Source organism: Panthera uncia, assembly GCF_023721935.1.
Source record: "Panthera uncia isolate 11264 chromosome A1 unlocalized genomic scaffold, Puncia_PCG_1.0 HiC_scaffold_17, whole genome shotgun sequence".
NCBI lineage: Eukaryota > Metazoa > Chordata > Mammalia > Carnivora > Felidae > Panthera > Panthera uncia.
Window position 1 is genome coordinate 72,305,014 of NW_026057577.1, and position 24,573 is coordinate 72,329,586.

The 24,573-nt window shown below is 39.5% G+C and overlaps 1 protein-coding gene across 4 annotated transcripts in view; it reads left to right on the forward strand.

The window, feature by feature from the left end:
- Window positions 1-15,111, forward strand: part of FAM81B (family with sequence similarity 81 member B) — a 54,739-nt gene extending 39,628 nt beyond the window's left edge. For all 4 annotated transcript variants that reach the window (XM_049647593.1, XM_049647595.1, XM_049647596.1 and 1 more), the window contains 4 exons: window positions 2,356-2,462; window positions 10,481-10,616; window positions 12,900-13,095; window positions 14,812-15,111. In XM_049647593.1, coding sequence (XP_049503550.1) covers window positions 2,356-2,462; window positions 10,481-10,616; window positions 12,900-13,095; window positions 14,812-14,945 — 573 coding nt within the window. In that variant the 3' untranslated portion in view covers window positions 14,946-15,111. The remainder of the gene's footprint in view (window positions 1-2,355; window positions 2,463-10,480; window positions 10,617-12,899; window positions 13,096-14,811) is intronic.
- The last annotated feature ends 9,462 nt before the right edge of the window (window positions 15,112-24,573 follow it).

Genomic DNA, 24,573 nt, shown 5'->3' on the forward strand with positions numbered 1-24,573 from the left:
TCTTTGACACTTGTGTTAGTCCTGTGAGAAGCAAATGCCATAAAAGAGCTGATGAGCAAGAGATTTACTAAGGAAAAAAAAAACAACTGTGAAGGAAAATGGGGAGAGAGCTGGAAGAGATGGAAAGAGCCATCAGACTACAAAATAGTTCTGACTCCAGTGAAAAAGAGAGAAGGTCTTAGACAACCATTCTAATAGTTTCATTAAGTTCTTTGAACCAAAGTCCCTCATCATAGGAATACTATTCAGACACTCACTGGAAGCAGCCAATGGGAAGTATGATATCCACACATGGTAATATGTATGAAACATAGCAGTCGGGCCCTTGGCCAATTATGCTCCTCCTAGTAGGGGATCTGAGAGGCACATTTCCATGTGAAACACTGGAATTAAACAATAGAATTAAAAGAGGTTTGTTTTTTTTTAATACAAATTGTCAGATTTTTGTTTCTTTATACTTTTCTTATTAATTTCTACTTTCTGGGCAGTATAGAGTCATGATCTGTACTTTTCCCACTTTGTGGAATAATGTGAGCTCTTTATAGTCACATATCTACTTAGTTGTTGCAAAGGCTGACTGGGCACTGGGAAAGAATGAGTGTTTCTTGCTGTTTGCAAGTTGGATTGCTTGGTATATAAATTGACTAAATAAGTTATACTTTTCATATTTTCCTATATCTTTATTTATATTTTACTTATTTGGCCTTTGTTGGTGACAGAGAAATCATTTAAAATCATTAATATATCATCTCCCTTTATCCTTGTAATTCTATAGCTGTTATTTTTTAGTCAATATATAATGTAAATAAAGGTTCAAACTTCTTCACTGTGCAGTCTACTCTTCATCTGTAAAAATGACCACCTTTGTCTCATTTAACATATTTTGCCTCAAATAACATTTTATCTAACAATATTGTTCTGCTGGCTTTCCTTTTTAAGACTCTTTTACATTTATTTATTTATTCATTTATTTTGAAAGAGAGAGAGTGAAAGAGAGAGCAAAGGAGGGGCAGAGAGAGAGGGAGGGAGGAAGGGAGGGAGGGAGAGAGAGAGAGAGAGAGAGAGAGAGAGGGAGAGAGTCCCAAGCAGGTTCCATGCTGACAGCACAGACATGGGGCTTGAACTCAAAATGTGAGATCGTGACCTGAGCCAAAATCAAGAGACAGATGCTTAACCAACTGAGCCACCCAGACGCCCCTGGCTTTCTTTTCCTTTGCTTTTGCCAGTGATATATTTGCCTGATATTTTATTGTTAAGAATTCTGCCTTTAAGTGTACCTCCTATAAGGAGCCTGTTTTAAGTGAATCTTCTATAAATAGCCATTCATGTGCTATTGGTTGCCCACCCAACATTTATATATTCAAACCCTTCTGTTATCCATCTCTTTCTTTTCTAAGAGAACTTAGATTTTGGTGGGTTGGGGGATTGACTCAATGGGTAATAGGCATTAAAGAGGGCACTTGTTGGGATGAGCATTGGGTGTTATATCTAACTGATGAATCACTACATTCTACTCCTGAAACCAGTACTACACTGTATGTTAAGTAACTTGAATTTAAATTAAAAAAACAAAAACAAAAAAAACAAAACTTAGATTTTGTTAACTGCCCATTTTCCTCCATGCGACTGTTTCAGGAGCTGAATTCTGTTTGGCCAAAGCCCATCATGTAGTTTCATTCCCCTAGACAGTGATTAGTTTACATGTGATTATGTGCTACAATTCTGTGTCTATTTTCCAAACCAGTCCTTTTACCTAAAGGAACTTCCTCAGTGTTTCTGGATGTGTAGAAGACCCTCTTATCCTAACTTCCAGACCTGGAACTTGTTGTTTCCTTTCTATGCTCTAAAGTCATTTCACCTAAGGAAATTCCTAAGGCCTAATCTTAGGCCACTCATGTGTTTTCCTCAGAGCCCAATTAATTGTACATTTAAACATGTATTCAATAAGTATTTGGTGGATATTTATCATTGGTCAACTGATGTGCACTAAGGTTGTAGTGGTGATCGAGGATACATACCGGCTTACACAGTAATTGGGGGAAAAGTAAAGAAGGAATAAAATTAAACAATTGATAAACCAATATCAATAGCAGCCTTTTGTTATATCATTAGGTAGCCTATTATCAAGATGAATATTATAGACAGCAGAATGGAACACTTCCCTATAAATCTTTCCTTGAAGATAGTTCTGTAACTATTGAATCATTCCTTTAGAAAAGATCATTTTCAAATGCAAATATGCTTTAATTTAGGATCAAGTCTGTTTCTTGGCTCTTTTAGGAATAAAGTATAATTAATTTAAGTGCTAGTGATTTTGTTCACACACACACAAGCTCCCTTTTGTACTTTCATTAGGTAATGCAGCTCTTAGGAAAGATTGAGGCTTCCAGTTCTGAGCAAACCTCAAATTTAAAGATGGTCCAGGGGGATTATCGCCATGAAATGAACCTTTTGGAGTTCAAGTAAGTGAATGGAAGATTTTTAATTCTGTTAAGTACATTCCAAAAGGTTTTGCCTAATGAAAGCATTGGCTTTAAATGAAAATCTATCCCAGGAATTTGAAACTGGCCAAGACATAAAGCAACAAACTGTTAGAGAGAATACTCTACACTAAAGTAATTCATACAATATTCATAATAAAGGAAATATGAGGGGAGGTGGGTGGGGGGATGTGTGAAAGAGGTGACGGGGATTAAGAAGGGCACTTGTAATGAGCACTGGGCATTATATGTAAGCATTGAATCATTAATTTGTACACATGAAACTAATTACACTGTACGTTAGCTAATTGGAATTTAAATAAAAATTTTTTAAAGAATGGATATTGTCATTCTCTTTGTTTATGTATTGCAACTGAATTGATATACATCCTGACCTTTTCCAAAGAAAAAGGATGATGATAATTTGAACTTATCATCAACTATATGTCTCAGTGTAACACACTTCATTGAATATACATCAATTCCCCAAGACTACCAAATAATTATTAAAACAACTTTGATTTACAAGCTTTCTTTTTAAAATTTCTTCTAAGATTCTCTACCTTCTTTACATTATCTTTTTTTTTAAGACCGGTCTCTGTCCTATCTTCACTCAGTTCTCCCCTACGCACAGTAAAAGAGACAAGACTCCACAAACATTCAAATTATTGGCCTCCTTATTCCCCAATCCTCCTTTCTTGTATAAAAGACCACCATTTCCTGGAATCCTGGCACAGGCAAAGGAAAATTCTAGTCTCTTGGATGATACTACCTTACTGCCTCTTCTCTCCTTGTTCTTTTTCCTCTTGGATTTTCCACTTGGGTTTAATGACTTGGTCAAATCCAGTGTTCTGAATATACTCTGCTTGCTCCATTTTCCCCCATCCTTACAGTATTTCATCAAATCTAATTTTTAAGATACCTCCTGATTTCAGAGATGTTAAATTGGGAAATACTTGTGTCCTAGAAACTGATGAAAAACTATACTCATCTCTAAAATTCAAAGAAGTAAATGTCTTGTGTAAAGAGAATATAGCCACTTACTTCATACAATAAAAAAGAATGTCTAGGTACTTAAATTCCAGTACAATGAGGATGCCCAGTAAATATCTGCGTGGTGCTTGGTCTAATCCCATTAGCTTAGAATTAAATAAAGTGTTCCAAGTAGAAGAGTAAACTGTTTCTAGAGGTACACTTTAAGAAATGATTTTCCTGGGGGAGAAAAGGGACTTATAATCTGGAATGGAATACTGGCTTAAATGGATGAAGTACGTTAACAAATAGAAAATCAGGGCACCTAAGTGGCTCAGTTGGTTAAGCATCCAACTTTGGCTCAGGTCATGATCTCACGGATTTGTGAGTTCGAGCCCCGCATGGGGCTCTATGCTGACAGCTCAGAGCCTGAAGCTTGCTTCAGATTCTGTGTCTCCCTCTCTTTCTGCCCTCCCCCACTTGCACCCTCTCTCTCTCTCTTTCTGTCTCAAGAATAAACATTAAAAATAAATTTAGAAAAAGGGGCGCCTGGGTGGCTCAGTTGGTTAAGCGTCCAACTCTTGGTTTCAGCTCAGGTCATGATCTCGTGGTTCATGAGTCTGAGCTCTGCATCAGGCTCTGCACTTACAGCTCAGAGACTGCTTGGGATTCTCTCTCTCTCTCCCTCTCTCTCTGCCCCTCCCTTGTTCACGCTCTCTCTCGCTCAAAATAAATAAACGTAAAAAAAATTTTTTTAATGAAATAAAAAGTAACAAAATAAAACAAAGATGAAAAAAAGTTCTCCATCTCAGCTTCCTTAAAGTAACCAATGCTAACACCAGAGATATGTCCTCCCACACTGTCCTCCTTGTTAATATAAATATCTAACAGAAAAAGGATGTTTATATATATGTTATGTATCATACACTATTTGTATAGAAAGAACATGGCTTTTTAAAATACACCCTATACACATTACTCAATAATTTGCTTTTTTATAGTGCATTGTAATCATCTCTCTAGATCAGTGAGTATTATTCTAACATTAGTTTAATAGTTGTGTAATATTTTAACTTACAGATGTGCTATAGCTAATTCAATCACTTATTATATTGATTCTTTCCAGTTTACAGCTATCCCAAACAAACCCCAAAATTATTGTGTGTATATATCTTTAAATATCCTTAAATTTAGATGTTATTTCTACCGGCAAGATTCCTAGGTCAAAGAGTTCATTTATTAATTTTTATAAATTTATTATTATTATTATTTTAATGTAGCAACGCCCACTTCCACCAGCAATATATGAGAAGACCTTTCTCTACATTCTTATCAACACTGGATGTTCTTTTTAATATGTGCCAATTCAAGGATGAAGATTGAATGTTTTGTTTCTATTTGCTTTCCCTTCACCATTTGAATTTCCTTTTCTGTGAATTACCCATTCTTATCATTTGTCAAAGTTTATATCATGACTTTCCTCATATTCTTATCAATTTGTAGGATTCCTTCACATTAGAGATATTAACACTTTGACTGAGATATTTATTACAAATATATTTTCTTCAAAGAGAAAGTAAGGCAAATAGGGCTCTCTTTTTTTTCTTTTCCATTCAGAGCATTTCTCCAATTAAAATAGATGGGGTATAGTATTTGCTTTTCCTTTTTTAAGAAACTACTGTCTCTGAGAAAAGGGATTTAAAAAAAATTTAATAGCATTCAAAAATGTGTTTAATTGGACAGTGTTACCATTTAGAAACTTTAACAATTTCAAGTTTAATGGCCAATTAAATTTATGTCTTATATACAACTTAAAAGCCCCAATACTGTCTGTGGTTTTCTAGTGAATTCCTAGGACTTTGGCATTCAACACTAGACCTAACAAGGGAGATGCACAGGCTCTTCATCTGAACACCAATATGGAGACTCCTTTTTCCAGAAAGGTCTTAGTCACATGTTCAGCTAAATAACTTCCTAAGCTAACCACTTAGTGCTTATAGAGCAAGAGTCTTAGTCATCATAAAATATGGCTGTCTTTTTAGGAAGGGTTTAGCAGGGGAAGTACCTATTAGTCACTCCCTAGATAGTTCTTGCTGCTGACAATGTTTAATTGATAGTGATTTATTAGAAAAGAAAAAGTATATGGTCAATGAAGTAAATGCATAGACTCAAATCTTGCCATACAGCTTTGAAAATGCTACCACAGTATTATGTTACAAACTATTCAAGTCGAGGATATGTCTCATCCATCTTCGTATTCTCAGCACCCAGCACATTCAGATGCAAATAGCCAATGAATATTTTGAAAATCAATAATGTGTAAGTTGTGTTTTGGAATACTCAAAGACAACATCATAGCCATATACAGTTGGGAGGAAATATACAAATAAGTGAAAAGCTAAACACGAAGTAAAAGTTAAGACAGTGTTAGAGGAAATAGATCAGTAGACAGAAATAAGAAATGTACTAATTGTTATTTCTGAATGTCTACCAATCCCTAAGTGACCAAGATATTCAGGTGCGTCCATCTCTGCAGTGTAAGTCTTCTCCCCATTTTAATGATGAGGAAACACAATCATAGAAATTAAATACTTTGCCCAAAGTCACATCACTAGAAAATATCTGACTCCAAACCTCAGGTTGTTTTGTCAATCTATGACACCTCCATCTCACAACTCCAGCCATTAGTAAGCTAATTTTACTACAGAAATTTAGGGAATGGGAAGATCACATCTGCTTGAAACTATGAAGGTAAGAAGCTATGAAGGTATTGGGATTTAAGCTCAAGTACAATATGTAACAACAAGCAAAAAGCTTCCTATCAGAATGGAGTTGGAGTTGCTCTTTACTTGCGTCATTAGGACATAAAGAAGAAGTTGAAGTAGATAGGCACAAACTTAGTAGAAATAATTTTCTTAGAATTAATTTCTTTCTTCTGACATGAAATTTAAAATCTTAGGTTCAGTCTCCAAAACTGACTTGGTTAAAGCCACTATCTGAATTCTTGAGAGCCTATTAAGAGTAACATTTTTCAAGAAATCAAACTTTTCATGTCTTCTGGAAAAGTTCAATTGATTATTAAATGCAAGACAATGAGTTTGAGACTTAAGAGAACTGGTTAAAAAAAAAAAAAAAAGCCCCAGATTGGAGCTATGTCCTCATTTACGTATGTCAACCATAACCACAGCGGTCACTAGGATGACTGTTGCAAGCCCTACACTCTGTCCTCACCATTCATGTTCATCACAGCCATCTGCTGTGTCTATGACTCCCCATTAAATTTTATTTTATGCTTTTGTGACTTTCTCCCTTATAATTGCCCTTGGTGTGTATATTAAGTTGATTCCACCAATATAAAAAAATTTTTTAACTGTATCCCACATTATTCTACTGTGGCCATAACTTAAAAGTCTGACTTTTGTGTTTTTTGAAAAAGAAAATCAGCTATCTATGCTACCTACTTACTTACCTATCTACCTACCTATCTATATCTAACTATATATTTTTAAAAATATTCATTTTTGAGAGAGAGAGAGAAAGTGTGCAAGTGGGGGAGGGGCAGAGAGAGACAGAGACAGAATCTGAAGCAGGCTCCAAGCTGTCAGCACAGAGCCCAATGTGGGGCTGGAACCCACAAACTGTGAGATCATGAGCTGAGTCGAAGTTGGACGCTTAACAGACTGAGCCACCCAGGCACCCTATATCTATCTACATCTGATAGAAATACTACCGTAATTATTGGAATAGAGGATTTGGGAACTAAAATGTGAATGTCATATTTCACCCTGTTGAAATTTTAATTATAAATACTGTAATTCACAGAAAAGTCATTCTCTCATGGAAAGCCATGCCCATTATGTTAGGAGAAAGTCTAAGTAAAGGAGACGTATATAAACCTTTATTTTAGCTTCTCTTTTTTTATCTTTCAAGGAGAATGCTTTTTAAAAAATGCTTTCATATTTTCATAAACTACCAGTTCTGACTTTTCATGGTAACCAGTAAAGTCAGTCTCTAGTTGCAGGCAAAACCTTATAATAAAATGATCACAGGTAATAATTCATTCTTTATGACTATTTTAATTTCAGAATTCTAATTACTGATATGCACTTCTGGAGATATTACTTGGTCACATTTAATGGTTCCCTGGTTTTCAGAGGGATGTTAATATCACATCAGTAGTAAATGTTCCTATTTACACACACAGTAAAAGTGCACACTGAAGGCTGGATTTCCAATTGCAAAGCTACCTCTTGATTATCTGGGGATTTACTGTCCCTCTTAACAATCACTATTAATTAATATTTCCACCACAGATAGGAAAGACAAGATGAAAATTGAAGATTAGATATCTAAATATCTAAGCAAATGTACAATTTGTTATTTGTGAACAGCTCTAGTAAAGGGTATTAAATGAGAAACAATGAATCATTTATTCAACAACTATTCATCGAGCGCTTTCTAAATTCCAGCCACTGTTCACAGCCATGAACAAAGCAAATTCCTTGCTTTCATGGAGCTTAGATTCTAGTGAAGTAGACAGCACACAAATTGTATATATCACATGGTGATCAGCATTTTGGAAAAAATAAAGTAGGGTAAAGGAATAAGGGAGGGTCAGATGGGGAAAAAGAAATTTTTTTTTAAAGTGTGGTTTTAAAAAGTCCTGGGGCGCCTGGGCGGCTCAGTCAAACATCAGACTCTTGATTTCTGCTCAGGTCACGATTTTACAGTCGTGAGATCAAGCCCTGAGTCAGGCTCCTTGCTGGGTATGGAGCCTGCTTAAGATTCTCCCTTTGCCCCTCCCCCACTTGTGTGCTTGCATGCTCTCTCTCAAATAAAAATAAAATAAACCAACAAACAAAGTCAGTCCTATGTTAAGGAGGGAAATGGTGCTTGAAAAGATATCTGAATGAAATGAGGGCAGGAGCCACTGGGTATTCTAAGGAAGAGTGTTCCAGACATAGAAAACAGTTGGCTAAAATGAGGCTGTCCATGTGTCAGTTGGGAACTTATTTGAGATCCATCAGCTGTTAGTCAGTAGCACAGGTGTTTGGAAATCATGATTAGATTAGCAGGAACTGTGGCCGATGGTATCTTCTCAATGTGGAAATACTCACCTGAATCAAGATACGCTTTCTATGTGAAAAGTATCTCTCTCCGTATCAAAACATGTGATAATTCAAAGCGATGAAGATTAGAATTCAGGTATTATACCACAGCTAATACAGCTACTGGAAAATTAACTTTTCCCATTGCTTGATTTCATCATCTAAATTCTGGTTTCTCAACGTGGGCACTATTGGCATTTGGGATGGGTAATTCTTTTCTGTGAGGCTGTTCTGTGCATTGTAGGATGTTTAGCAGTATTTCTGGCGTCTACACACTCCACATGTCAGTAGCACCTCCAAGTTGTGACAACCAAAAATGTCTCCGTACATTGTTAGAGGGCCACTGCTCTAAATAAAAACTGGAAATGGTCTCATATAATTTGTCTTTTCCAAATACTAGTCCAAACACTTTTTCAAGGAAGCTAGAGACACATACATGCAATATATGTCCAGCATGTCTTAAGCAATTTCCAGTGATAAATACTGCAAAATTATCGAAATATAATTTTTCCTGAAAAATTACAGTATTATAGCAATGATTACTTCAAGCCATCCACATGTTGTAAGTTAGTCTGAATATTTTCAATAATAAACAACATGCAGTACTCCTGCCTGTCTAATATAGTGCCTATTCTAGAAGGGAATTTGAAATTGACATTTTACTACAAGCTAGTCACATGCAGAAAACATACAGAGACCGTTTGCCAGTCCCCATCCTCATCCTTCCTCTTCTCAGACCATATTTCTCAGTCATTCCAGCTATGGATTCTCCTTTTTACTCAAACCTCAGCCATTCTAGAGTGACTTTTCATATTGAAGCTATATGATTCCAATCTTTTCAATCTCTGTAATAACATCCACTTCCATTTTAAAAAATCATTCATTCTCTGTTATTTAATATTCCTATGGTGCATCATTTTTATGCCAGCGGTCGTTTCCTGCACCTTAGCGTATTATATATCTGTTTTTGCCCCACATGAGTAACTCAGTACCTCTTTAAGCCCTCCCTGAACCCTACTCCCTAAAGAATCCACAGAGACCCACTGGAGGCAAAGGGGACTTTACTGAGGATCTCACCTGAGACAGAAAAGACAACCAAGGACTGTCTCCCATGGGCACTCTGCTTTCCCAAAGTCCTTCTGGGTCTTTCTTCCTGCTCCCTTCCCTACATCCTACCTATGATTTTCTCTGGCCCGGCTCCTCCCCCAGCTGGGTAGTGACCTTTGCAGGACAGAGATTCCACCAACTTCCACCCTTAGCCAAATCTGCCCACTGCTAAGAATGATTTGCATACTTTCTACTAATTTTTTACATTAGAAAATGTATTTCATGATGTGATTATCTGTTGCTTAAATTTCAGTGTATGTAAAGTTAGATTAGACAACCAAGTTCTTTTTTCATTTGTTTGTATTGTATGTGGCTGCTTTCCCACTGCAATGGCAGCACTGAGTGGTTAAAGATTTGACTGGTTGCAATGGAGACCATATGGCGCACAAAGCCTAAAATATTTACTATCGACCTTTCATAGAAGAAGTTTGCTGACCCCTACGTACCCCGGAGTGATATCGCCATCCAAGTGGCTTGTCAAGGTGTTTCTTCCACATATACAATGTACCCCAGGCCCTAAGAGGAAACCTGCATGGATGGATGATACATGTGTTTCTGTGTGTCCATGTGTCTGTCTTTGTGTATATGTGTATTTTAAGGTATGCAGAGGGGTGTTGTCAGCAGTCGGGTCGAATGCAAGCTTGGGGCAGGGACCCAAAATGTGCTCCCTTGCTCCCTACCTCCCACATCAACCCATAAGTACTTGTTAGACATCTTGAACCTCATCATCTGAAAAACTGCAGTTTGTCAATACTAAATTTTGGTTTTATGTTTAAATTTACTTTATTAAAATATAACTATTTTCCCCCTTAGATTTAATTCAGTTTCAAACAACTTATATGAGGCAGTTGAGAACCATCAAAAATGGACAGAGAAACAGTTCCTCAACTATGAAAAAGACCACCTTGGCTATGTAAATCAATGTCTGAAGCTCCTACAGGAGAAGCTGGTAAGTAAACAGCTCCATAGTCATTGTCTGGATGTTGAAAGTTTCACTGGGACATTCACAGTAACCTTCACTGTGTCAGTAATTAACCTTTTCTGGCACCAGAATGGGAATCCAGAGGCCTGCCTTTTGGTTCTGTGTGCTACTCTCCAACTCCGGGAACCCACACTCCTGAGTGTGCTCTACCCATAATAATCTAAAGAGAGGTGTTTTTTTTTTTTTTTTAAATACATATTCTCGGTTCCAACCCAGAGCTGAGGTCCCTGGGGCCTCTCCTGGAGATCTGTGTGCCTAGGCAAGCCTCCTGGAGGACACTTAGACACAGTAAAGCCTGAAAACTTCTGCCATAGACAAGCCAGTTTACCTCTCTGAAGATCCATCCGTCAATCAAAGGTTTTCAAAACTTCTTTTCCAGAGGCAACCTCATAGGGAAACTCCCAGCTTTGGGGCAAGACTACCAGGATGGAGGGGAAATCTGTTGATTGCAGGTACCCCTCACTCCAAGCAGTGCATCCAACCAGCTGCTGGCCCCAATGGGAGAGCAACACAGGCCCATCCGTGTCATCAGTGACTGCCAGCCTTGCTGGTGATTCAAATAAGATGTTTCTGGAATTTCGGTAGAGGGGCTTTGGGCAGCTAGGTTTGTAGACAGCTGACAGAGGCAGGAGTCCAAGAGATGTAGATAACCATTCCAGCTTTATCACTGATAAGGCTATTGAAGTCTGTGTGGTCCAACATGCAGCCAACAGGGCCTGCTAGTTCTCTAGGATTTAGACAGACTCATCCACCAGTTATAGGCAGCACTAGGTGACCACAGGGTCACCTGCAGGCAGAAGCTTTCCACCACAAGTAAGAAAGAGGCTGGAATCCACTTCCCCGATGCAGGCAGGGCCAAAAATAGGAGGGGGGCGCCTGGGTGGATCGGTCGGTTGGGCCTCCGACTTTGGCCTAGATCATGGTCTGGTGATTCATGAGTTCCAGCCCCGCGTGGGGCTCGGCGCTGACAGCTCAGAACCAGGAGCCTGCTTCTAGATTCTGTCTCCTCCTCTCTCTGCCCCTCCCCTGCTCATGCTCTGTCTCTCTCTGTCTCTCAAAAATAAATAAATGTTAAAAAAATAATAATAAAAAATAGGAGGAACAATGGGGCCAAGTCACTGTCACCCAGTTCCTGCTGGCAAGTTCCCTGTGAGAAGGGTAAGAAGGAGCAGAGAAGCTCCTGAGCCTGGGGCATCCATGAAGTCCCCACCTCACTGCAATTAGAATCATCTGGAGAGTTTTTCAACTAGATAAATTCCTGAGTTCCACTGTGGACCAATTAAATCAGTTTCGTGAGGGGCGGGGTGGTGGTAGTGGTTGTGTGATGGTCCAGGTGATATCAATAGATAACAGAGGTCAAGAATCACTATTCTAGCTGAACTCTGTCCACGTGGAGATACGAAGCTCGAGGGAATAGGAATGTGTAACAGGAACATGACCCAGGAGCTTAAAGCAGTGTCTAAAATGCCTCCCTTCAGGCGCCTGGGTGGCTCAGTCAGTTGAGCGTCTGACTTTGGCTCACGTCATGATCTCACAGTTTGTGAGTTCGAGCCCCGTATAGGGCTCTGTGCTGACAGCTCAGGGCCTGGAGCCTGCTTCGGATTCTGTGTCTCCCTCTCTCTCTGCCCCTCCCCTGCTCCCACTCTGTCTCTCTCTCTCTCTCAAAAATAAAGATTAAAAAAATAAATAAAATGCCTTCCTTGACCACAATTCTTTAAACACTAGACTGTAATTCCAACTCCTCAAGGCATTTCAGCAAAACCACAGTCCTTTCTTTTCTTTTTCCTATCATGCAGAATTCTAGAAACTGCAAACAAGGTCAAGCAAAGGGATGAACTCTCACACGTGTGAACACAGTTTTAGATACAAAGGAACCTGGTTGGAATTTTCATGTTTAATATGGAAAAGTGAACTTGTTGGGGCGCCTGCGTGGCTCAGTTGGTTAAGTGGCTGACTTTGTCTCAGGTCATGATCTCACGGGTGATGAGTTCGAGCCCTGAGTCAGGCTGTGTGCTGACAGCTCAGAACCTGGAGCCTGTTTCAGATTCGGTGCCTCCTTTTCTCTCTGCCCCTTCACTGCTTATGCTCTCTCTCTCACTCTCAAAAAATAATAATAATAATAATAATAATAAATATTTTAAAAAATAAAATAAATAAAAGTGAACTTGTTAAAAACATTCCTTAAGCTGAAGTACATATCCATCTAAGTTTTCTTTTCTGCAGAATTTTATCTCATGATATCTTTTATAGGAAAAGTCTGAAAATAAAATGGAAGAGAAATTACTGAAGCTTTCAAGCAAATTAGAGAATTTCATTAACACAGAGAAACAGGAAGCAGAACTAAGTACAGTAAAGCATATAGAAAATAAACTGTCCAAAAAGATGAACCAACTGGAAAAGCACATCTGGGGTGAATTAGAGAAAATTCAGACTGAATATCAATCAGGTGAGCAGACACCTTTGATTAAGAACACTAGTTCTTGCTTATCCAATTCCTCAGAGTTGTCTACTTGGAGCTCATGGCCGTGGATCAGTCTTGTCATTATTGATATCCTTCCGTATTTAATCTCACTTTTCTAACTATCCCATAGAATGTCAGCGTGCCATTGGAAGGTAGATAAACAAGTTCACATTCTTCATTCAGACTGGGCAGTGTCACAAGCTTGCCAACACTGTGAGGTTGTTTTTGTTTGTTTGTTTTGTTTTTTGTTTTTTTACGGAGATCATAGAATCATAGAATTGTTAGACTTGGAACGTCCTTGAGATCAAGACCTGACTTGTGGTATGTCATGAAATCAGGACTTGAAATCGAATGCCCCTCATTGAACTGCAGGTAATGAGCCTGGACGGATGTCAGACTGGAGACCTGACCTTTACAAGTGAGAGAGAGAGAGATGAATTAACAGAGTCCGGTATAATGACTGCTTTTCTTCTTAAGGAGGCTAATGGCAGCAGTGTCAAGCTGAGCTAACATCAAAGAGGATTAATTTGAAAGGCTCATCTAATTTGTCAAAGGGAAGGACATGGGATAGGAGCTGGGGAGCAGCCATCTGCCTCCAGTCACAATTCTGAGCAAATTACCAGAACCAGAGGTTCCTTTATTAAAGAAAGTCCCAATTCATTTTCCGTCTTCTAGGTTCTCAGAAAAATGCCTGCAAATTCTCTCAAATGTTGATCCTGTACAGAGATGCCTTGAAGGTGTCTTGGGAAGATATTATGGTCTCATTCTCCCCGATGCTTGATGCTCGTAGCATATAAGTAAAATTTGCTGCCTGGAAATCTGACCCACACTGCCCCTATCCCCATCTCCCATTGTCAAACCAAAATAATGAATTATCTGGTCAGGAATCACATTCCAAACTTAACTCGCCCTTGTTTTAGGTCCCTGCTTTCTACTTAAATACCAGAGGTTTCATTATATTCATCCCATTAGTATAACCCCAGGATGAGCCAAAGAGGAATTTGCATTCTGCTTTTTTTCTGCATTTTACTAACTGGAAGTTCTAGGAAAGGGGAATTTCAAATTAATGGTGTGCTCTTTTATGCCTTTAATAAAAAATGTGTTGAGAAATGACTATTTGAAAGGCCCAGTGAATAAGAAATGGGCTGTACCCTAAGAAGCTTGCAGTCTGGTGGGTCTGTGGTCATGAGTGACTAGACCTGCATAAAAGAGAAGGTGCTGGCGGTGGGGGGTGCAGGGGGAACAGCTGGTGGCCACTCCTTAGGTCCCTCAACAGGTCACTTTCTGAGAAGTTTTAAAATCTCACCTGTGTTCTTTATCTTCAATTTGGTAAACAAGGATTAAAAAAGAGATCATCCAAATTTCTTATTAAAGCATACAGAGAGAAGAAAATATTTTAAATTTCTCTCTTGAAATATAGAATTATTTAGTTATGCAATATGTTTGGGCAAGGAGAAGGAGAGGAATTGAATTAAATTTTCCCGATGAAGCCAGATACAAGCGGAAACACTATCGCTAATATATCTTCATGATATAGAAGAAATGGGTTATTGTACATTTTTACACTGGTCTTAATGGAATTTAATATGCTTTAAATGATGATCAATTATGGCAGAAGCGCTGATTAGCAACTTTTGTTTAAAAAAAAAATTCCAATGCATTGTTTAATTTCAGTATACCTTTTCTCATATCCTCTTCCAGGATTTAAATCAATTCATGACTCTCTCAGCTCCCTCCAACAAATACAGAAAACAAAGATGGATTTAGAGAAATATAAAGTACAGAAAGACCTAAAGAAATTACAGCGTAAGATAGTGGAACTCCAGGAAGTATAAAACTTTTCTGTCATCTTTTTCACCAGCCAATATAGTGGTTTGCTGGCAAAAGTTGGGAAGAAGTTAATATCTCTGGGATGTTGACTGCTTGTTATACCTCTGTATTTCTTACCACCTTTTTCAGGAAATGAATGTGCCAGAAAACCCAATAAAGCAGAGAAGTTTATGATGTCTTCACTAATTTATTAATGAAAAAGTTAAGGAATTTTTTACATACATGACTTTTCATATTTTTATTTGCCTATAGAAAAGAGCATTCAAATAATGTACATATACAAGTGAAATGGGACTGGTGTAAACATAAAACGAGGGCAGGAACTGTGGCAAATTGGACCACTTACCCTGTCTACAAAGGAATAGCCACCATGCAGTCCTGGTTCATCATTAATATGCATATAATCCATTGGTGCCAAGATTTCATTTTTCAAGAGAAACTAGAAATCTGGTTTAATTAATTTATTTTTTTAACGTTTTATTTCTTTTTGAGACAGAGAGAGACAGAGCATGAACGGGGAAGGGTCAGAGAGAGGGAGACACAGAATCCGAAACAGGCTCCAGGCTCTGAGCTGTCAGCACAGAGCCCGACGCGAGGCTCAAACTCACGGACCGCGAGATCATGACCTGAGCTGAAGTCGGCTGCTTAACCAACTGAGCCACCCAGGCGCCCCTAGAAATCTGGTTTTATATGAAGCCATTTATAAGCATTAGCAACTAGTTCAGAACAGTTCTTACACTAGGAGGGAATATCTGCGGGACAGATACAACTAGCAGGCTATCAAATTGCAACTTTGAATCCAGAGATTCTTGTCTTCTAACAATCCCAATATTTATAGCAAGTCTAACTTATTCATATTTAAATGATTGATTCATTGTACTCATATCAGAAATATGAGCAAGTAAGAGCTAACTATGCAAAATAAGAAAATACACCAGTTTCCATGAAAAATCATCCAACATAATTTGATCTAGGTGCTAAATTCGGGAGTACTTCAAAAACACAAATTAGTTTCCTATAAAATTAAAATATTTCTAATTTTTCTAGACATATATGTTAAATGTAGAGTCTAGTATTAGGCAATAAAATCATTAAAGGTAAAAATAAGCTATGCATGTCTTATACTGTCTGCTGGAAACAAAGACTATTTCCTTTTTTTTTTAAGTTTATTTTTAGAGAAAGAGTGCATGTACAAGCAGGGAGGGGCAGAGAGAGAGAGGGAAAGAGAGAACCCCAAGCAGACTCCACACTGTCAACACAGAGCCTAATGAGGGGCTCTAGCTCATAAAATCATGAGCTGAGCCGAAATCCAGTCAGATGCTTAACTGACTGAGTGCCCAGATACCCCCAAAGACTAATTCTTAATCACAGAGCTTTCTGTAAATCTGGTAAGAGGACCCTTGCTTCAGACTTAGTCTCCTGCCTTGGTTTAGGGAGAAGTGATAACTTTTCCCCTAAGAAAGTACAAACTTACCTTCCAAATAAAATTTTGACCAGTGCCAACCTATTACATGAAACATCTCCATTTATTTTTATTAATTTACACAAAGCATCGTGGACTATATTTCACGGGATTTTCATAGCAGAATTTAAGAGTTTAAAATGCAATAGCAAGTATTCTTTGCAAACAAGTGTCATGCTAAGACATAGGGTCAATACCTCAAGTAATACTAATTAATTCTTATAAGTTGATAAGAAAATAATAATACTGAACAGGCAAGTCACAGAAGAATACAATAATAAATGAAGATATGAAAAGACATTCAACCTATTAAATACAAGTTAAAGGAACCATTTTCATATTGTCATAAATTAAAACAATTGATAATATTGGTTGGCAAGGCTATCGAGAAATGTGCACTCCTATATTATAGGTTAGTGTATAAATTGGTAGAGTGACTAACAGGGCAATTTGGAAACATCTATTAACATTTTAAAATGTATTTATCCTTTGACCCTGAAACTTTAGTATTAGAAATTTATTTTGGAATAAAAAACCTTCCAAAATATGCAAAGATGTATGACGAAGGATGCTCATTACCGCACCATTTGTTATAATAAAACAAAGTGAAAACAACACAAATATTAGGAGTTGCCTGACTAAATTAATGATATCACTGATAAAAATGCTATCCAACCCTTCAAAAGAACACAAAAAGAGGGGTGCCTGGATGGCTGAGTTGGTTAATTGTCTGACTTTGGATTGGGTCGTGATCTTGCAGTTCATGGTTTGAGTCCCACGTGGGGCTCAGTGCTGGCAGCTCAGAGCCTGGAACCTGCTTTGGATTCTGTGTGTGTGTCTCTCTCTGCCCCTCCCCTACTTGTGTTCTGTCTCTATGTCTCTGTCTCTTAAGGATAAATAAACATTAAAAAAAAAAAAAAGAACACAAAAAGATATCCAAGATTCACTGTTAGGCAAAAAAAAGTAACTTGAAAAGCAATATGGGTATGATCCCACTTATGTCAAAAAATATTTTTAGGGGCACCTGGGTCACTCAGTTGGTTGGATGTCCAACTTCAGTTCGGGTCGTGGTCTTGCAGTTTTTGGGTTTGGCCTGCATCAGGCTCTCTGCTGTCAGCACAGAGCCTGCTTGGGATCCTCTGTTCCCTTCTCTCTCTGCCCCTACCCTGCTTGGCTCTCTCTCTCTCTCTCTCTCTCTCTCTCAAAAATAAATAAGCATTTAAAAATATATATGTTTTTAAATATGTTAAACAGAATATGCATACTCTCTATGATGCAAAAATGTAGGAATTTACAACAAACTTAGCTGTGAATGGATTATGAAGAACTTTGCTTTCTACATAAGAATTTATTAATGTTTTACATTAATGTTTCCAGTAAAAATATATTTTAAAAACATTCACCACAACAAATACACTACTAGATTGAAAGAGTAATTCTTTGTAGTGAACAAAATAAGTGATTGTAGGAAGAGTTAAATTAGGAATCCAGACAGCCAAGTCATCTCACTCATACCCATTTTTACGCTAGTTTTTTTTTACCTTGTGAGCAAAAATGCTCTAAATTGAAGTTGAAATCATAACTACACTATTATTGTAATGATCCTATAATCAAGCCAAAGGGTTTTCAGAATGGATCTCTCTCACTGGTGGCGACAGGGTAGTACCATGTAGAAATGAATGCAATGCAAGAGGATAGGAGGGGAATCAAGGGGTCTTCTGTAGTATTCTTGCTCGGAATCCCAAGCTGAGGTGTTCACAGGTGTGCATAGATGCTAGATAACCTGAGAGCTATGCCTAGTGAGAAGGTGGATCCAGGTTTTGTAGGGCTTAAAGCTTATACAGTTTTGATTTACTATTTTTTAAAAATTTTTTTTAATGTTTATTTATTTTTGAGACAGGGAGAGACAGAGCATGAACGGGGGAGGGTCAGAGAGAGGGAGACACAGAATCCGAAACAGGCTCTGGGCTCCGAGCTGCCAGCACAGAGCCCGACGCGGGGCTCGAACTCACGGACTGCAAGATCATGACCTGAGTCGAAGTCGGCGGCTTAACCTACTGAGCCACCCAGGCGCCCCTTGATTTACTATTAATGCCCCATCCTGATGAATTGGCACACAAGTCTATAGGAATATTCCTGAAAGCCATGGCTACCTCAGAGCAGCCGCAACTTACCTCCCTACAGAAGTGACTATGAACAACAGAAACATGTCCCTCTAATCCAATGTTTCCCCAACTCAACTTCTCTTTTGCTGGATCCAGACATGCCCATAGCCCCTCCCGGGGTACCTGACATCAAGGGAAGGGGGAGTTGAGATGATGATCTTAATCACCGGCCTTATTGTAGTTACAGTGTCTCATTTCTTCATATTTTACAACCTTGTAAACACATTTTTAGGGCTAAGTAAGGGAGGCACCCTGGAGCTTAAGAGCCACCGTTTTCAACAAATTCACCTCTGCTCAGGGACCAGTGGAACCCTGGGACTCTTTTCCTTTGCATCTATTTTGCCACGGATCCACGAAGATGACAAGGACGAACAATCCCCCTAGAGAACCTCAGTATACACTTTATTCTCTGTGAAGCAGCAACTCTTAATCCCTTGGGAAATGTCAGACTTCTCTCCCACAAATACAGGAGAATGTTTGAACATCACAGAGTCTGCAATCCAGATCCGCCCTGTGGACCTGGGGCATATGTTAAGTTATCTCTGAGGGTTCTCAATTTAGGCACAAACACCACCTAAACAGGTTTGGATGGCCCAAGGGTACTGCTGCCTCCCAGTGTTTCCTGCCATTTCCTTCCTCTTGTGCAACCTGCTTTTAGGGGTAAAAATCATATGAAATTATTTACACTGAGGACTAAATGGTAATGTTCCAAGTACTTTGCTTGGTGAAGGACAAATGCCTCACCTTATGCTACATGGGTTAACACCTTCTCAGCCCCATGGTGGGGGGACATGCTCACCACCTGATAGGCAGGAGAGCAATAAGGCCCTAGGTCAAAAAAAAAAAAAAAAAAAAAAAAAAAAAAAAACATCCCCAGAGTTCACTGGACATTAGCAGCTTCCCCATCTTCTACAGAAACTTACCAAATGTCTTCTCACTTCTATCGGTATGACAGCAGCAAGTAACACCCAAAAACATCGAGGGAAAACTATAATATATACACGTGCATACATATCTGTGTTTTTACCTTTGGAAGGTAAGGATCTCCAAACCCATGTGAGATACTACTTTTAATATCTTTGAGGTCTCCATTCATTCATGTGCTAGGCACTGGGGATACCATGTTGAGTAAACTAAACATGGACCCTGCTCTTAGAGAACTTACGATCTAGTGGAAAAGACCAATAATTAAACTTTCCAATACGTGGGTAAGGAAAGGGTGTGATGGAGCACCTGAAAGAGGCGTTTAGGAAAACTTGGGGAATCAGGCAGAGGGATCTTCCAGAAGAAAGGATATCTAAACTGAGACCTCTGGAGTATAAGCAGACGTTAGCCTAGGGAAAGGGGGATAATTGGTAGAGATGGGGGCTTAGGGAGATAGAGCAGCCTGGGCACATACCCGGAGGCTAAGAGACTAGAACACGGCAGGAACTGCGAGATACAGTGTATGTGGTGGGAGGTGGGAGAGAAGGTTTGAGATGTAAATAATGAAAAGGAAGACTGGAGAGATTAGGGGGAGTAGGGTGTCTGATCACAGAGGACTTTATAACTCGTGTTGAGGAACTTGGGCTTGATCTTTGGGGTCCAGAATAGCTTTGAAGGATTTTAATGTTGTTGTTTTTTTTTTTAAGCCTATTTATTTTGAGAAAACAGTGTGTGAGAGGGTAGAGAGAGAGAGAGAGAGAGAGAGACATGGAGAGAAAATCCCAAGCAGGCTGCATGCAGTCAGCACAGAGACGGATGTGGGGCCAAACTCATGAACCATGAGATCGTGACCTGAGCTGAAATAAGTCAGACGCTCAACTGACCGAGCCACCCAGGTGCCCCTGCAGGATTTTGAATAGGCAAGTGACCTTACCAGATTTGCATTTTAGAGAGATCCCCCTAGCTTTAGTGTGGAGAATAGATTACAGATACAGTGTGAGAAGCAAATCTGGATGGGAAAGGGGGGAGATAAAGGAGAAGAGTGGAGATAATTAGCTCAGGTTTAAACTAATTGATTTTGAAGTATCTATGGGATGTCCAGGTGGAGGTATCCAGTGGTGAGTGAGAGAGAGGACCTGGAGCATGAGAGAGATCTAAACTGAAGCTCTGGCATGGAAATAGTCATTGGACTTCATGGGTGAGGGAGGAAAAGACAGCCTGGAGTTGGGACGAGGGGAGTGGAGGACATGAAGCGTTCAGTGAGAAACAGAGACCAGGGGAAACCCTTGAGGACACCTAACACTGAGGGGACAGGCAGAGGAGGAATCTAGAAGTTCCTAGGTGAGCATCTGAAGACAGTGACAGCAAAGTAGGAGAGGGAACATCATCTCTTGAGGATTTCAGTCTTCTCGGTGAGTTCCTGCTGGCAGATGGTGTCAACTTGAAGTTCTTCCAGTAATGATTTCAGACCAAGCATTAGATCCCCACCTATTGAAGAGAATCCTGTCCAAAAGTGGGTACATTACACAATGCAGTAGGAAAACAGTTGTCAATGCTTTCCTGACTACCCTTCCAGGCATGAAATAAATGTGTTGAACCTTCTCAGATGCAGAGAGGGTGGTAAGCCCTCCCAGAGAGAGGCAGGATTATTATCAGGAAAAATATTAGACTGTTTTGGCCCCTACCCAGTTTGGCATTTTCCTCTCCAGGAGATTAGAGTCACACTCATTTGTGGTAAAGTTGTTATTTCAGATTTTTCCCTTAGTATACAGTCATGAAATATTCTAACTTCAAAGACTAAATTTTCCATAAACCCATTCCTTGGTTCTGTAACTTCATTTTCAGAAGGTATTTACACATGTGACTAACGTTGTGACTAAAAAATGACTGATGTGCTCAGCAGTACGTCAGAAACCAGGTCCTCTTTTACAGTCCCAAAGACACAAACTGAGGAAACAGAAAAATAATCCAAACATCTATGCTAGGTCTTGAGGGGTTTTGAGGTTTGACAGACCTTAGTTTAAAACCAGAGTCCCACCAGTCACTATCTGTGTGACTTTGGATCTGTTGTCTAACTTTGGAGTCTTAGTTTCCTCACTTAGAATGAGGACAAGACTACACCTACCTTGTAGGTTATTGGAAGAATTAGAAAAACATTTGTTGAGCTATTACCAGTTGTCAGAGACTTCTCTAAGCACTTTACCTGGATTAATTCATTTAATCCTCCAAAGAGATGTCTATTATTAAGATGCAGAGAAATTAGGTAATTTTTGTGAGGTTATACCACTCATGAGAGGTACAGCCAGAATTTGAACTCATTAGTCCAGAGAAGAGCTCTTAAACATTCTATTGTTTCTCTATATGTAGACCATCTAATGTGGTATTGCATACATAGTAGGTACTGTACTTAATAAATGGTACCGATTACTACTAATAAACAGAGCTTTTGATTTTGAATGGAAAGACAAGTCCCATGGTACTCTTTCATCCAATTCTGATTCAGAGTAGTATCTAAAAATACTTGAGTTTATAAAGGTGCTTGCACTATGTGTGAGAAGAAATACCTTGGCTAGCAATAATTCCAGCAATGGACGAAAGCAGAAAGAAGTACAAAATATAGATTTCTCCTGGAACAAAATTATAATGAGGAAGTATTTCTCTACTTTAAAAGCACTTCTTTCTACGGTCTCTGGGGAGGGAGGCTAACATAATGAAGAAACATTATGGACATTGACTGGAGGCGGGCAAGGTGCTGGTGCCAACATCCTGTGAAGTAGATTTCCTCTGTAGGTTCTGGCCACCAAAGCCTACCCAAGAGCCATTACTCTCAGGTAAAAGTCATTAGTATCCAACAGATGTTTCTCCAAAAAAGTAATGCACCTCTTTCACAAGGGAGACACTCAGGGATGGACTTCAGGTGGGTGGGGCCCATATGGAGACATGTGAATGGGGGTGGACAAAACCTACTTCTGCAACTCAGAACAACTCCATATTGAGGAATCTATCTAGTCCTTATGCCTAAATTCCACTGCTGAGCACTTAAAGGCTTTTACATATTCACAAAACCAACACAAAACCCTCAAAAAGGAACAAAAACACACCCAGGAACTTTTATCAACTATCTCCTCTGCAGGGATTAGTTGGTAAGTAAAAGAGGTCTTTAAAAACTAAGAAGTGCTAGATAACTAAGACATGAGAGGGCTGAAAGGAAGTTGATGGAAGAGAGATTAACACCAAGGAGAAAACCAAGTGATTTTATCAAGGACTAACTGAAACAATTAGCTCACTGTGGCCTCTCTATTGAACTTTCTATTAAGTTCAAAATCTAAAAAGGGTGGAGCACTCCCTATCATTGCATAGGTTTAAATTTGTGAATAAAGGTAAGGGAAAAATAAGTTTGCCAAGTTAGTCTTTTGGAGGAGGTTCCTTCTAAGGTTCTTTCTAGAATTCAGATAGTGGCACTAGGTAAATGGCAGCCTCAGCATACTATCTGGTAGGGTAACTGTGTCAGTCGCAAAGACACATACCTCAAGTCTTTGAGGTGTCACCAATTTCTTTTTTTAAATATAATTTACTGCCACATTGGCTAACGTCCAGTGTATACAGTGTGCTCTTGGTTTTGGGGGTAGGTTCCCGTGATTCATCGCTTACAACACTCAGCGTTCATCCCAACAAGTGCCCTCCTCAATGCCCATCATCCATTTTCTCCTCTCTCCCGAGGTGTCACCAATTGTTAAAAAAATTGAACAGTAGTATTGGAATTGATCTTGGGAGCCTGATTCTATGTGCTTAAGAATATAGAGAAAAGCTGAGCTTTCTTTCTTCTTTTTGTCTGTAAAATTAGCATCTACTGTAAAAAATGATGTGAGAATTAAATGAGGTAATAATGGTGTAAAGAGTTTGGTAAATCATTTAATCTACCCCTGCCTCTGAAGTCCTTGGTTGCTGAAGCCCTGGTGGGTAATGATCACCACCCCAGAAGCACAGAATGCTCCTCTGCGGAAGCAAAAGATGGTGCCAAGATGCTCTGTAATGCTGGATCTTATTTGGCTTCGTTAGAAGCTACGTGACTTGCATAAAATCTTATTGCTGCCTACATATTTCCCCATGTTCACAAAGTACTCACCATTGCTTACTGTAAATCTGGTTCTAGTGAGTTAATAAATTATTCTGAGCCTAGTCCTTGGACAGAGAAGACTTCCAACCACATATAAATAGCACTTGTTCTGAGGCACTACGGGGCTGGCCTCAGGCAATTCAGAAACAAATACTGAAGCTGCTTATAACAATATAAATTTGCCTTCTCAGCAGTGTATTTTCACTCTAATTTCCTTCTTTGCACACGAAAAATCTTCTGCTCCATCTGGCTTTTCTCTTGTGCCCAGAGATACATAACTCTGCCTGCAAAGATAGAACCTATAACCATCTTTTTTTTTTTTTTTTCCTCACACCACCTGACTTTTTAGGCTAATTTCCAAACTTCTGAAGACAGCAAATAATCCTTTTCTAAAAACTATTTGCACACTATTTCTTGATCTATTAAACAGAATTAAGATTAGGACTTTGTAGAGGGGTTCCGGAAGATGGCGGCGTAGGAGGACGCGGGGCTCACAGCGCGTCCGGCCGATCACTTAGATTCCACCTACACCTGCCTAAAGAACCCAGAAAACCGCCAGAGGATTAGCAGAAGGGAGTCCCCGGAGTCAAGCGCAGACTAGAGGCCCACGGAAGAGGGTAGGAAGGGCGGCGAGGCGGTGCGCGCTCCACGGACTGGCGGGAGGGAGCCGGGGCGGAGGGGCGGCTCGCCGGCCAAGCAGAGCCCCCGAGTCTGGCTGGCAAAAGCGGAGGGGCCGGACAGACTGTGTTCCGACAGCAAGCGCGACTTAGCGTCTGGGAGGTCATAAGTTAACAGCTCTGCTCGGAAAGCGGGAAGGCTGGAGGACAAAGGGAGGGAGAGCTGCTGAGCCCCAGACGACAGAGCTCAGTTTGGTGGGGAACAAAGGCGCTCACCAGCGCCATCTCCCCCGCCCATCCCCCAGCCAAAATCCCAAAGGGAACCAGTTCCTGCCAGGGAACTTGCTT